The sequence below is a fragment of the Rhincodon typus genome, chromosome 2, assembly GCF_021869965.1.
Source record: "Rhincodon typus isolate 14 chromosome 2, sRhiTyp1.1, whole genome shotgun sequence".
Taxonomy (NCBI): domain Eukaryota; kingdom Metazoa; phylum Chordata; class Chondrichthyes; order Orectolobiformes; family Rhincodontidae; genus Rhincodon; species Rhincodon typus.
Window position 1 is genome coordinate 111,143,851 of NC_063333.1, and position 15,312 is coordinate 111,159,162.

Below are 15,312 nucleotides of genomic sequence, written 5' to 3' on the forward strand. Positions count from 1 at the left end.
GTGAGGACGAGGGGGATTCTTTTTTGGTTCTTATTGCATGGACGGGGTGTGAGGGATGAGTTGCGGGAGACACGGTTTTGAGGGCGCTCTCGACCACCGAGGGGGGCGGGGGGCGGAGGGGAAAGAGTTACGGTCCTTGAAAAACGAGGACAACTGAGACGTACGGGAGTGGAATGCCTCGTCCTGGGAGCAGATGCGGCGGAGGCGAAGGAATTGGGAACAGGGGATAGCATTTTTGCAGGAACGTGGGTGGGAGGAGTATTCTAGGTAGCTGTGGGAGTCGGTGGGCTTGAAATGAATATCGGTTTCTAGGTGGTTGCCCGATATGGAGACAGAGAGGTCCAGGAAGGGGAGAGGTATTAGAGATGGTCCAGGTGAACTTGGGGTGGAAGGTGTTGGTGAAGTGGATGAACTGTTCGAGCTCCTCGTGGGAGCACGAGGTGGTGCCGATACAGTCATCAATGTAACGGAGGCAGAGGTGGGGTTTAGGGCCGGTGTAGGTACGAAAGAGGGATTGTTAACTAAGAATTCCAAAAAAAATCCAAATAAGTAAGCCTGAGATTCAAAATTCACTTGTATGAAAGCTTAATTGTATCTGTTCAATTTTGAGGTAGAATCTCTGCACATCCTGCTCAGATATGCATAATTAAAATATTTCAAATTGCAACTGAGGACAATGGCAGGGAGGACAACAGCTGTGTTAAGTTTGACCTGAGGGTCACACCTCAAGCAAAGGGGCAAGCTCAAGGCAGCAGGACCTTCATTGTAACCTCAGCCAGAGTGGAAATTGAGCCAATGCTGTTGGCTTTACTCTGCATCACAAACCAGCTATCCAGTCAACTGAGCTCACCAACTACATTATGTCATTCATTTTAAATGGCCTTCAGCCACCAATTCACAGCAGACTTTTATAGTGTTTTTTCAATAAATATCCTTAAACAATTAATCTTCCCATGAATTTTTAAATGCACTCACAGTTTCAAATTCAGAATCTCTGATCTCTTTGAAAGCATTTGCATTAGGCTCATCAAACCATTTATAAATCAGAGTCTCTCTTGTCTTTCTATCAGTCATTCGGCATAGTGCTTCAGAAATGGCAACCTGAATTTCATAATCTATTTCAAAAAAGAACATTTGAAATGCAATCAATTAATACAAGACACTAAATCCTAGTGAAGAGAGATAGCAGATGAAGTTATGCAGTAGCATACATTGTTCAGGTTTTTTTGGGTCAACTTGTTGAGAAATGAAAGATTACATGTAAAGTTTTTATATTATCGAACAGATAAGGCTTGATTCTGATTAGAGATTAGCTAGAGAGCAAAACTACAGTAATTTTACCAGCCAAGTTAAGCTTAACTGCATTTGAAGTGACACTTAAACAATATATTGCAGATGCTGGTAATATGAAACAAATACTAAATAGTGGAAGCACTCAGTGTATGGTAAGATGTGAGGACAGTTTCAGATCAGTGATCTTTTGAGAGCTCATGGGAATTTACACATAGAACATACAACAATTTTGGATGACACTTTCTGGATGACCTCTGCAGACTGGGAAGAATTCATAGCAATACAGCAATTTCATGAAGGGTGGTTTTCTGAAAAAAAAAGTACCCTGAACAAAATTGAGATGCATTTTTCAGTATACCAAGTATCTCAAAAAGGCAGGCAGATACAATCAAATAATACCAGTGAAAAACACAGGTGGTTTTCATTGGATTGGAAGCCTGTGTGCATAAGAACCAATTCCTATGTAATTATTTCCTAGTGCTTTCTTTAGATAAGTGAAATCACTTCATTTGAAAGAACTTTGCCAGAAGTGGAGAATCTTGCTACGATGAAAGATTTGATAGACTGAAGTGGTTTAAATTTTAGAGCAACAGAAGCCAAGAGGAGATTTAAATGGAAATATGAAAAATTGAGGGCCTAGACCATGTATAAAGAGGATGCATTGCCTTCAGTATGGAAGTTAATAACCAGAGGCCAGTTGTGTAACTATTTCACCAAAGGAAAATGGGAGCCTAGCAAATACAGAGAAAAAAAAACTCATTTACACAGCACTGAGTCTACGCTCAAGTTGCTGTACCCACATAGTTACAGACTAAGAGCTGGAATACAACATTAGGCCAGATAGATCATTTAACTTGCATGAATATGATTAGCCAAGTTGTTGCCATGCAGTAACTTTTATGCTGCACATTAAAAATAATTTCAGAATTTCACCTCAAAAGGCAGAAGTGACAAGATCAAATTGAACAAAAAATACTTAGAAATCAGGAGGCAGCCAATATGTCAATGTCCAATACACCATGCTTGAATGCGAATATGCTATCCCTTATACCATGTCCTTTATTTGCTACAAGAACATTTTGTGTAGCACTTTATCAAATATGTTTTCTGGAAATTTTAGTACAGTTCCAGTATCCCTTTATCCGCAAAAGAACTTCAATAGTCAAACCCGATATCCATAACGTCACGTTGACTCTGCTCGATTACCTGAAACTTACTCAGGTTTTCTGCCATGTCTGAAAGGATTTCTTCCAAAATTTTCCAATGACAGATGCTAAGCTAAGTGGACCGTGGTTTCCTGCTTTGTCTCTGCCCACCACCCAACTGTAGGGACTCTGATTCTATTCTATGATTCTTTGTCATCACTATTAGTCTTAGTCATGCGACCATGATAGCTCACATTGTAGGAAAAAACCCATTTATTACAATTCTAAATCTGTTATCTTTGCACTGTCTGAACTACAAGAGCAGAGTTGTTGACTATTCACTTTCCTCTGAAATAATCCTAGTAAGCCACTCAGTTCAAGGGAAGTTAGCAATAGGCAACGACCACTGCCCTTTCACAATACCCACATTCCACAAAATCCGAGTTGCTCCCTGAGCTGAAAAATCACCAGACTCGAGGTAGTGCAGCAATTACTGGAAGGAACAAGAAATATATTCTCTATTGTTAGAAAATGATTTAAAAAGGATATAGTTAAAAAAATTCTCTCCTTTAAAATGAAGGTGAAACAGAATATAGGGGGATGGTTGTCCACCAACACCTGATGTCTTTAGGGAGTGGAGTGCTTTATTTCCCTCCCACCCACCTCCCACCCCCAAACTATTTGGAATTGACCCCTACCATCCCCTTCACTTCTCCTTCCATAGAGGGGCATTACCCCTATGGGGCTGTGCTTGTTACTGCTTGTTTGGCCACATGGGTGTCTTTCCTGGTGGTGGAGTGTTAATAGTTATCTAGTGGCGTTGACACATACACACACACCCGAGAAAGATTTGCACTACCACTGTATGGTGGAGGGAGGGAAGGGCAGATGGAGCATGTACTAACCCTGTGCCAGAAACAAGCCCAGAAAAGCCAAGGTGAAAAATCAAGAGGCAGCTGTCACATCTCCATAGTAAGAAGGAGCAGCTAGGAACAGCATGCATGAGATAGAACAGATGTAGAAGGAGGACGTTGGCAAATTTGTTTTGGTTCAAATCAAGGATGGAGAACTTGGCAGGACTTAAGATTTTACAAGATGTTGCCAAAAAGGTGGGTCTTGCTGGCAAGAGACAGATTTGAGCTGTTCAAACTGAATAGATTGACTTTAAGGAACCAAATTGAAACCTGATGTGACAGGGAGAATCATAGCTTATTGATAGCTTAGAACATGTCCTTTAATACTGCATATCTACCAGAAGTGCAAATGTTTAATGAGTTATTACGTAAAAATTGGATTCAGTCCATTTGAGAAAGCTATTTTGAAACACATAACAGATAAAAGAGGTGGTTGCCCAGGAATTAAACTTTGAGGGAATTCAGTTGCATTAATCTGGGAGGGAGAGAAACAATTGTTGCACATGTTGTGGTTACTATCCAGTACACCAGAGTTGAACCAAGCCAAACCAGCTATATTGAGAAAAAGTGAAGGGACAGAATTGAAGGACGGTGGCATTGTCACCTTTAGAAGAAATAGCAAGAACAGGAGCAATGGAGGCAAGGTGAGGTGGATGTCTTTTAAGACTTTAATTGGCGCATTTTGATGCAGCAATGGTAGGAGAGAGAGAGATTCAAGCAGGGAAAACCTGAAAATGTTCAGATATTTGGCAGCATGGTGGCTCAGTGGTTAGCATTACTGCCTCACAGCGCCAGGGACCTGGGTTCGATTCCAGCCTCAGGCGACTGTCTGTGCGGAGTTTGCACATTCTCCGTGTCTGCGTGGGTTTCCTATGGGTGGTCCAGTTTCCTCCCACAGTCCAAAGATGTGCAGGCTAGGTGGATTGGCTATGCTAAATTGCCCGTAGTGTTCAGGGATGTGTAGATCAGGTGGGTTATACGGGGATAGGTCCGGGTGGGATGCTGGGGGGGGGGGGCAGTGTGGACTTGTTGGGCCGAAGGGTCTGTTTCCACACAGTAGGGATTCTATGGATTACTTCTGGATGATACTTCCAAATACATTAGTCAAATCAGGAAGAGAGCCAAGACTAGAAAAAGAAACTGGACAGAAGTTAGAGGGTAATCAGAAAAATAAAAACTTGTATTGGACGAGAAATTGAGATTTATCCTCAACATTAATCCATGCAGGTTGTACATTTTCTTACCCCCAACATCCAGAATGGTTCTTGCCAAATCAAGCCTGTAAAAATGACAGTCAGGTTACTTTTATATTCAAGGCAAGATGCATTCGATTCTCAACATCAGTTAAGTATGTTTACATCTTAAAATAGCTAAAAACAGACAGAGCACGTGAACAAAAGAGAGAAGGAACAAACAAAAAAAAAAAAAAAAAAAAAAAAATCCCCACAAATGGGAGTAGGCCATTTAGCCTACAAAGAGCATCCCATACAAGCCTACCCTTTCCCTGTAACCCTGTATTTCTGAATGCCAATCCACCTAGCCTTCATATCCCTAGACACTATGGGCAATCCACCTAGCCTGCACATCTTTGGACTGTGGGAGGAAACCAGAGCACCCAGAGGAAACTCTCACAGACACAGGGAAAATGTGCAAACTCCACACAGACCATTGCCCAAGCTTGAAATTGAACCCAGGTCCCTGGTGCTGAGGCAGCAGTGCTAACCACTGACCATGTGCCACCCCAAATGGCATCTTTAATTTGCCTCAACTTGTACTTTTCCTGAAAAAAAAAAATGAAGGCACTTCAGCATCATCTGAGCTGGACACATTTTTAAATATTGACTTGCACACCAAGAGGGCCTAGTTGATGCTCTACACAAAATTTTACAGCTAGCTAATGAAACATTCATCTTAATTTGGATTCCATTTAAAAGCTTTGCTCCAGTTACAAATCAAACAGCACACCATACAACTCTGAACAGTTTTAAATCTAGTCAAAGATATTAATATTTATAATGATTTTGCTCAAGTTTATTTATTTTCTTTGCTCTACCATTCAATAGGATCATAGACAATCTGTCCCACCTGATTTCCACTTTCCTGCCTTTCCCCATAGCCCTCAATTCCCCTATTAAACAGGGATCTGTCTTAGCCTTCAATATGCATAAGAACTCTGCTCCCACAGCTTTGTGGCAAGGAGTTCCTAAGGCTGTCAACCCTCAGAAGAAATTCCTCCTCATTTGAGTCTTAAATTGGCTTTACTTAGACTGTGCCCTTTGGTCTTAGACTGTCCTGACAGAGAAAACATCTTCTCAGCATTTGCTTGGTCAAGAATCTTAAGAATCTGATATGTTAGTGAGATCATCTCTCATTCTTCTAAACTCCACTTAGTAGAGTCCCAACCTACCAACCAGAGACCATCCAAGTGAACCTTCTCTTAACTGCCTCCAAATCCAATTATCTTTCCTCAAGGGTACCTAAACTGCTCATAATACTTCAGATGTGGTTTCATTGCAACTACACAGGTAATGGGGAGACCTCACTAGCCTAACCATTTGTACTGTTCTGGAGTATACATTAGTGATCAGGGCAATTTCTTTATCATTTCTAAAGCATTAACAAAAAACAGAAGTTATGTTTAACTTGTGGAAAACATATTGAAATCATGTTGAAACATATACCAGGAGTTCATCTCCATAATGCGGAGAGGCAGAAGTTGCTAGAGGAAAAAAAAAATCCACGATCAGCTAAGTCTGATTTCACTCTCCAATTGGACTTGTTCAGAACTACAAACAGTTGCAATCATAAAACCATCAAACCAAGCCAAGTTATGATTAAATATTAGAGAAAGAGACCTTTCATGCAACTGGTCTGACATTAGTCATCACCTCCATTCGATAATTCCCCCTCATTTAATCCTATCAGATCTTCCATCACGTACTTAAACTCACTGCAAAATAAATCTGGAATAGTTAGAAGTATTTTTCTCAGTGTCCCCATAGTAAATTAGTTTGGGTGAAGGGTGAAGGGTAAAGGTCAAAATAGACACTAGAATAAAAAAAAAAGAGCGAGTGAGAGGCTGAAGAAAGCAGACCTTGAGCCACGCAAAACTCAGCATCAGCAAAACACTAGCTTTACCACATCATGCATCACTTCAACCCTTCAGAACAGCACTTGGAGATCAAAGACACCTGTGACTTGCAGGTTTCTGCTTGGTAGATTTGTGCATAGGGACAGAAATACACTTCATGGATTTACACAAGATGGATTGTATAGCATTCACTTTACTGCTTACTTGTTGGCAGCTAGCCTCTATTTACTTCACATTTCTGAAGAGAGAGGGCACTAACAAAACATCAATTTACAGGCTGCCAGCCTTGTGTTGTTTGCATTTCTTTCTTAGCACAGAGGGAACAGCCAAGAGCTTGCAATAGAGGGGAGCACGAAACAATCAAACTTTGGTTGGGCTGCTGGTGGTGGTGGAGGGGAGAGGGGGGAAACTGTGGATGATGCTGCTACATGGTGACATCATGCTACATCATTGTCACATCAACTGCATAAACCAGCAGCTTGTGGCACAAACATTGCACGCTTGTCAAGCAAATAGCAACACCTGAAAGTTGAAGGGAAGCTGTCCTTAGTGCAGTGAATGGGAACTATACACAGTCAAGGAGTTTGGCCACTATTCAGTCTGGAACTCGGTCCTCCAGATTCTAGGGATCAGACTAAAGTCTGTCCTGCAGGTCAATGTAGAGCTTACAGGGAGGGGAGTCAGTGTGCTCTTGAAACATCTATCTAGGGAAGGGTGGGCAATAATTGATACAGTTTGGGTGTGTGGTTGGCATGGTCATTTCTGGTGTGTGGTGAACAGGAGTTAAAGGGCATGGTGCATGGAGCGCTGGGGAAAGCAGCCAACTTGTGCTTTGGTTTCATAATATTGGATGCTGAGGGAAGGGTGGCAGCAATGGGGACAACTGTAGACAGTAGGGTGGGACCTGTGGTAGCTGGGAGCTCTGGAATGGTGGGGGGTGGGGGGTTCAAACAGTTTACCATTACTCTTGAACTTCAATCTCTGACACAGGACCAAACGCATGGGAATTTCATTGGCTCAAAACAAAAAAAAAAGGGTAAAAGTAGGTATATTAATAGTTACATAAAGGGCTCAACAGAAATGAGGGGAGTTGGAGGGGGTGAAGCTGAAAAAAAGTCACATGGCTCACGTGACAGCAACGCAAGAGGGAACCTGACAATGGGATTTGTGCATCACAAGCAGAACCTGCAAGTTACTCAAAAAGTTAGAACCTTGCCACATCAGATTAAAAATTCAACTTCTTTTAAAGCTCATTTGTTGGATGTGGGCATCACCGGCTGGCCAGCATTTATTGACCATCCCTAGTTGCCCTCGAGAATTTGGTAGTGAGCTGCCTTCTTAAACCGCTGCGGTTCTCCTGCTGTGGGTTGACCCACAATGTCATTAGAAAGGGAATTTCAAGATTTTTGACTCAATGACAGTGAAGGAACAGCAATATATTTCCAAGTCAGGATGGTGAGTGGTTTGGAGCGGAGTTTATAGGTGGTGGTGTTCCGATGCATCTACTGCCCTTGTCCTTCTAGGTGGAAGTGTTTGTGGTTTGGAAGGTGCTGTATGAGGATCTTTGCTGAATTTTTGCAGTGCATACTGGAGATAGTAAACATTGCTGCTACTGAAATTCAGTGATGGAGGGAGTGGACGCAGTGGCATTACGCAGGCTGCTTTGCCCTGGATGGTGTCAAGCTCAAGTGTTGTTGGAGCTGCACTCATCCAGGCAAGTGGGGAGGATTCCTTCACACTCCTGACTTGTGCCTTGTAGATGATGGACTGGCTTTAGGGAGTCAGGTGGTGAGTTATTCACAGTATTCCTAGCCTCGCCTCTGACCTGCCCTTGTAGCCAGCACTTATATGGGGAGTCTAGTTGAATTTCTGTTCAAAATGGTAACCCCCAGGACATTGACAATGGAGAGATTCAATGATAACACCATTGAATATCAAGCAGTGTTTAGATTGTCTCTTATTGGCGATAGTCATAGCCATGCATTTGTGTGGCACGAATGCTACTTGCCACTTGCCAGCCCCAACCTGGCTTTTGTGCAATGTTCACCATTCATGACTCTTCAGATACTGAAGCAGTCCACGTTCAAATGCAACAAGATCTAGATAGTGAACGTCCCCATTTCTGATCTTATGACGGAGGGAACATTGATGAAACAGTTGAAGATGATTGGGCCTAGGATATTCTCTGGAGTTCCTCTGGGTATGTCCTGGAGTTGACCTCCAACAACCACAACCATCTTCCTATGTGTCAGGCGTGACTCTTACCACTAATGCCCATCGATTCCAGTTTTGCTAGGTCTCCTTGATGCCACACACAGTCGAATGCAATCTTGGTTTCAAGGGCTGTCACTCTCACCTCTGGGAATTCAGTTCTTCTGTCCATATTTAAACCAAGTTGTAAAGAGGTCAGGAGTTGAGTGGCCTTGGGTAGAACCCAAATTGGGTGGGTTATGGTTATCAAGCAGCACCTGCTCGGCACTGTTGATGACACCTTCCATCACTTCACTGATGAACATAAGTTAACTGTACATTAATTAAACAAAACGAGTTGAGTAATTTGTTGCTCTCTTCTTTGGGGCGGAATAAAAGTTTTCAAATTGGACAGTCTTTTAGGGGCAATGCAAGAATGATGCCAGATTGCAGAAGCTGTGGAGGCATCATAATACTAAGATGGGGAATTTCTTCTCTCAGGAAGTTGAGTATTTTTGGAACTCAACGCCACAAAAAACTGTGGGGTACAGTCTGTGTGTATATTTAAGGCAGAAGAGAAATAGACTTTGATCAGTAATGGAGAAGAGTGGGTTACAGGGAAAACACAATAGCATGCATGGGAGGAATGTCAGAGTAGCCATGATGCAATTGAATGGTGGTGTAGGACTGAGGGGCAGAACAGCCTACTCTTGTTTCTATTACTTATGGTCTAAGACATCAGATCATTTGTTCTGCAAGATGGCAGATGAACAATTATCGTCATAAATTGCTTGAAGCTGTTCTAATGTGCAAACTACATTGCTTAAGCAACTGAGTCAGGGGAGAAGGTTCGTGGCATGGGGGTATTGGTGGTGCACTTAATGAGAAAAAAGGCACTTGGGAACAGAATCAGAAGTTTGACCCGTATCCCTCTGAACATTTTCTATTCGCGTACCAGTCCAAATGGCTTCACAAATGTATTCAGTCCTTTGAGAATATTAGCAGCATGGATAAAGGGTCATCAGTGAATTATTCTGATGAAGAATCACCAGACTTGAAATATTAACTGTACTTTTTTCCCCATGGACACTGCCAGACATGAGTTTCTCCAGCAATTTCGGTTTTTGTTTTAGATCTCCAGCACCCACAGTTCTTTATTTCGTTCAATTAGTAGATGGTCTTTTGGAAATCCAAAAGACACTTGAAGCGCCACATAAAATGGTTACAGTACAAGACGTAAAAGCTCATGGTATTTGGGTGTTATTAAAGAAACAGCTAGTAAAGAATAGGGATAAATGAGTCATTTTTTAGATTGGCAACTGCAAGCCTGAAAGTACAAGATCAGTGCTGTATCCTCAATTACTAACAAAGCAATCACAATGTGAATAAATTGGACAAAGGAAGTATAATTTAGCCAAATTTATAGATGGTAGGAAAGCAAGCTGTGAAGAGTACACGAAGTCTGCATAGGAGTCAAAGGGGTGTCAAATCGGGTAGACAGAAATGTGGCACAAGTATATGATTGAAAAATGTGAGGTTAATCACTTTGGCAGAAAGTTATTGAACAAGACAGACTGTGGAATGCAGTAGGACAGAGGGTGCTTCATACAGGGTACAGCAAGTCATTGATGAGACAAATAGAACATTGGTTCATATCGCACAGCCAGGCTGAAGAGTGTGGTGTTGGGTTGGGGGGAGGGGTATCACAAAAAAGTGGGGAAGTCTCGCTAAAACTAAAAACAGGACATTGGTGATTGAATTGTGTGCAGTTTTGCACTTGGTAGAAGAATACTCTTGCACAGAGCAGGTCAGTGAATGCTCAATAGGCTGGTTGCAGGAAGGCAGGCATTGACCAATGTGGAAATAATGAACAGGTTGGGTCTATGCTCACTGGAGTGGAGAATAATGATCTTATTGAAATTTGAGATTCAGAGGAGTTTGGCAAGGTAGCTGATGAATGGATGTCTACACATCAGAAAATCCTAACTTGGGGGTAGAGTTTAAAAAAGTTTGGAACTTTCACCTCCTAAAGCATCATTAATCTCTGGAATTCTTTCAGAGAGCGGTGGAGATAGTAGTCTTTGAAAAAAAAAGGGAGGTGGAATTTGGCTTTTTTTGATTAACAAGGGAGTCAAGAGTTTATGCAAGGGTAGTGGCAGGGTGGAAGGGGAAAGAACAGAATGGTGCTTTAAAAGAATCATCCATGACCTTACTGGATAGAGGAGCTGGCCAAACGTGCAACTTCTGCTCATATTATTGATGTTCCAGAGGGCAAGAAATGAAACATGCAAGTTACAATTCCTTGAAAAATCTCACTTTTATGGTCCAGTTTATTTCCCAAATCTCAGGCTCTAGAAATACCTGTCAAACAGGGTGGTGTTCAGTGCAAAAAGATAAAGCGTGCTCCAATCATGTGCAACTACAAATGCCAATGGATGATCCATTTCAGTTTCCTCCCAAAGATCCCCAGCACCATAGGTACCAAGCTTTAGTCAATTCAATTCACTCCACTCCACTCCACAACAATAAAGAAATGGCTGAAGACATTGGATATTGTAAAGGATATGGGCCCTAACATCCCAGTAATTGTACTGAAGTGAATTACTGAAGAACAGAAACAGTTGCTGGAAAAGCTCAGCAAGTCTGGCAGCATCTGTGAAGGAAAAAAAAAAGTGTTAATGTTTCGGGTCCGGTGACCCTTCCTCAGAACCAGACCCAAAACATTAACTCCTTTTTTCCTTCACAGATGCTGCCAGACTTGAGCTTTTCCAGCAATTTTGTGTTTGTTCCTGTTCCTGATTTACAGCATCCACAGTTCTTTCAGTTAACTGAAGAATAGAATTGTATTCCAAAACCAGCTATACTCCTATCCCAAGCTCTTCCAGTATAGCTGTAGCACTGACATTTACTATACAATGTGGAAAGTTATCTAGGAATAGAGTCCACAAAAAGCAATCCAATCTACAAATTACCACCTTAGACCTCTTCTTAACATAAACAAACAATGTATATCTTGCTTATAGTCATCAAGTGTTCACTGAAGCTTTTTTATCCTCCCCCAAAGGAGGGTCTAGGCCTGAAACGTCAGCCTTCCTGCTCCTCTGATGCTGCTTGGCCTGCTGTGTTCATCCAGCTCTACACCTTGTTATCTCCTGACCCAAAAAGTCAGCTTTCCTGTTGCTCTAATGCTGCCCGGCCTGCTGTGCTCCTCCAGCTCCATACGTTGTTACCTCTATTTTTCATTGAAGCTTAGTTTGGGTTGTGTCAGGGTCATTCAGCTCCTGACCTCATTACAGCCTTTTTTACGCATGGACAAAAATAGCTCAGCTTCAGGTGAGGTGACGTAATAGAGATTGCCTTTGACATCATGGCAACATCTCAATGTGGCTTTAATGAGCTCAAACAAAATCAAACTATCTAGTACAGGGTGGGTGGAGGAGAAAAAAAAAAGAAAGAAAAAAATCACTGGCTGGAATCATAACCATCTTCCTTTTGTAATCTGTAGGTTTTTTGGAAGCCATTCGACTCAATGCAGTCCCAAGATATCACTGCAGAAGTTACTCCGGGCAGTAACTTCAGCCCAACTATCTTTAGTGGATTCATTTTTCCTGAAGTCAGAAGTGAAGTATCTCACTTCTGCTTGCACAATTTATAACTCTTCAGATACTGAAATTATCCAGTGATCATAGAGAACAGGACCTGGACAAAATCTAAGCTTGAGTTTGGAAATAGCAAGTAACATTCATGCATAATAGTGACAGGGAAATGACCATCACCCTTTGACATTCAACAGCAATACCCTCACCATCACCACTTCCGTCACTACCAATATTCTGATCATACCCCCGACAAGAAGTTGAACTAGACTGGCTACATAAAAATTACATGGGCACAATAGCAGGTAAGAGATTGCGAATCTTGAGGTAGGCAATTCACCTCCTTATTCCCCAAAGCCTGTCATCTATAAGGCACAAAACAGGAATGTGACTTAAGGTTTTAGCAAAGATTTGGCTTTCATTGACAGGGGGATTGAGTATAAGAGCCGCAAGATTATGCTGCAGCTCTATAAAACCCTGGTTAGACCACACTTGGAATAGTGTTCAGTTCTGGTCACCTCATTATAGGAAGCATGTGGAAGCTTTAGAGAGGGTGCAGAGGAGATTTACCAGGATGCTGCCTGGACTGGAGGGCATGTCTTATGAGGAAAGGTTGAGGGAACTGAGGCTTTTCTCATTGGAACAAAGAACGATGAGAGGTGATTTGAAAGGAGGTAAACAAGATGATGAGAGGCATAGATAGAGTGGATGGCCAGAGACTTCTTCCCAGGGCGGAAATGTCTATTACGAGGGACATAATTTTAAGGTGATTGGAGAAAGGTATAGGGTAGATGTCAGAGGTAGGTTCTTCGCAGAGAATGGTGGGTGCGTGGAATGCACTGCCCGAGGTGGTAGTAGAGTCAGATACATTAGGGACATTTAGGCGACTCTTGGATAGGCACATGGAAGATAGTAAAATGTAGGGTATGCAGGGTAGATTGATCTTAGTAGGATAATAGGTCAGCACAACATTGCGGTCCAAAGGGCCTGTACTGTGTACGTTTTTTTTTAAAAAACAAAATTGTACCTCTGGTTGTGGGCAAGATTGTTGCCTTGCTCACCGAGCTGGCTCGTTTTCATTCAGATGTCTCATCACCACGCTAGTTAACATTCGTGAGGCCTCCAATGAAGCAATATTGTTCTACTCCACTTGGAATTTGCGCTGTCTGGTCCATTATGGTGAGTAGTGTCAGTTCCAGTTTTGTTCTGTATGGGTTTGTTTAAGGTGTCCAATTCTGTGTGTTTTTTTTTTATTGCATTACAGTTGGAGAACCATGCCTCCAGGAATTCCACTGTGTCTCTGTCTGGCTTGAGCTACTATGGTTACCTTTTCCCAGTTAAACTGATGGCCTTCCTTGTCAGACAGCATACCGATATTAAGGAGAGTTTGTCATGTCATTTTGTTGCTAGTTGATATTAGTGTATTCTGATGGCTAGCTTACTTCCGGTGTCTGTCTAATATGATGCTTGTGGCAGTTGTTGCATAGTATTTTGTAAACTACGTTGGTTCTCCATGTTGTGGGAATGGGGTCTTTAATCCTTGAGAGTGTTTTTCGTAGAGTGGCTGTGGGCTTGTGCTACCATGATTCCTAGTGGTTGTAGGAGTCTTGTTGTCAGCTCTGATATATTCTTGATGTAGGGCAGTGTGGCCAGTGTGTTAGGGCATACTGTCCGCTATGAACAGAGATCCCCGCAACTTCATCCACAAGTGCTTACTAAATAGACAAAAAGAGGACGCACGGCAGTGTGGCCAGCGTTAGGGCGGACTGCATCCTCTTTTTGTCTATTTAGTAAGCACTTGTGGATGAAGTTGCGGGGATCTCCGTTCATAGCGGACAGTATGCCCTAACACACTGGCCACACTGCCCTACATCAAGAATATATCAGAGCTGACAACAAGACTCCTACAACCACTAGGAATCATGGTAGCACAAGCCCACAGCCACTCTACGATAAACACTCTCAAGGATTAAAGACCCCATTCCCACAACTTGCAGAACCAATGTGGTTTACAAAATACTATGCAACGACTGCCACAAGCATCACATTGGACAGACAGAAAGTAAACTAGCCATTAGAATACACAAACATGAGCTAGCAACAAAACAGCATGCCAAACTCACCTTAATATTGATACACTCTGACAAGGAAGGCCTTCAGTTTTACTGGTACAAGGTAACCATAGTAGCCCAAGCCAAAACATAGACATGCATGGAATTCCTAGAAGCATAGTTGTCCACCCATACCGCAATTGACAAACATATAGAATTAGACCCCATATACAAACCCATACATAAATAAAACTGGAAATGACACTAGTCACCATAAACAGACTGGACAGTATAAATCCCAAGCAGAGTGGAACAACATTGTTTCATCTGAGGCTTCACTGATATTACCTAGCATGGTGATGAAACATCTGAATGAAAACAAGCTGGCTTGGCGAGCAAGTCAACACCTCACAGGAATGTGATGGAATACCCTCTACATGACAAAATGAAGTGAATGCAGCTCCAACACCATCCAGGACAGGGCTGTTTACTTGATCAACAGCCCATCGGACACCAAGAATTCACTCCTTCCTCTTGTTGCTCCAGGCTTAGATATATTCTATACAAGATATGCAGAAGCAACACGCTAAGGATCCAGTGAAAGCACATTCCAAAACAGTAACTACTATCCTCTACAAGGAGGAAGACTGCATGCAATGGGAACACCAAGTCATGCTATGCTGCATGGAACATATGGTGATGCTACCAATTAACACTACTCCCAGCTTAGAACAAGTTTATAAATAAGAAATGAAATGTCATCTTACTGGCCACAGACTAAGGGTAAATATTAGCTCGAACATTGAACTATGGTTGTGCCATGAAATCTCTAAATTGGCACATGTTTGTAGTGTCTCTTTAAGTGATCACCAACATCCATCAATATCACACTAAATTCTATACCTCTGTTCAGGTCATAGATTCAGGTTAGGGTTGAATCAAAAGTCTTTTGAAGATTGTACAATTTCCAAATGTTTTCATGTGGAAGGACACATGGCATACAGAAATACATTTAGCATTTTTTTTTAAAAA

General features: G+C 42.0%; 1 protein-coding gene across 9 annotated transcripts in view; it reads right to left on the minus strand.

Annotated features, from left to right (window-relative positions):
* Positions 1–15,312, minus strand: part of LOC125486260 (synaptonemal complex protein 2-like) — a 299,464-nt gene that overhangs the window by 252,699 nt on the left and 31,453 nt on the right. For all 9 annotated transcript variants that reach the window (XR_007264933.1, XM_048613014.1, XM_048613007.1 and 6 more), the window contains 2 exons: positions 4,597–4,631; positions 976–1,115 (listed from right to left, as the gene is read on the minus strand). Coding sequence is in view for 8 of the 9 variants with exons in the window: in XM_048613014.1 (XP_048468971.1) it covers positions 976–1,115; positions 4,597–4,631 (175 nt within the window). In the remaining variant the exon portion in view is untranslated. The remainder of the gene's footprint in view (positions 1–975; positions 1,116–4,596; positions 4,632–15,312) is intronic.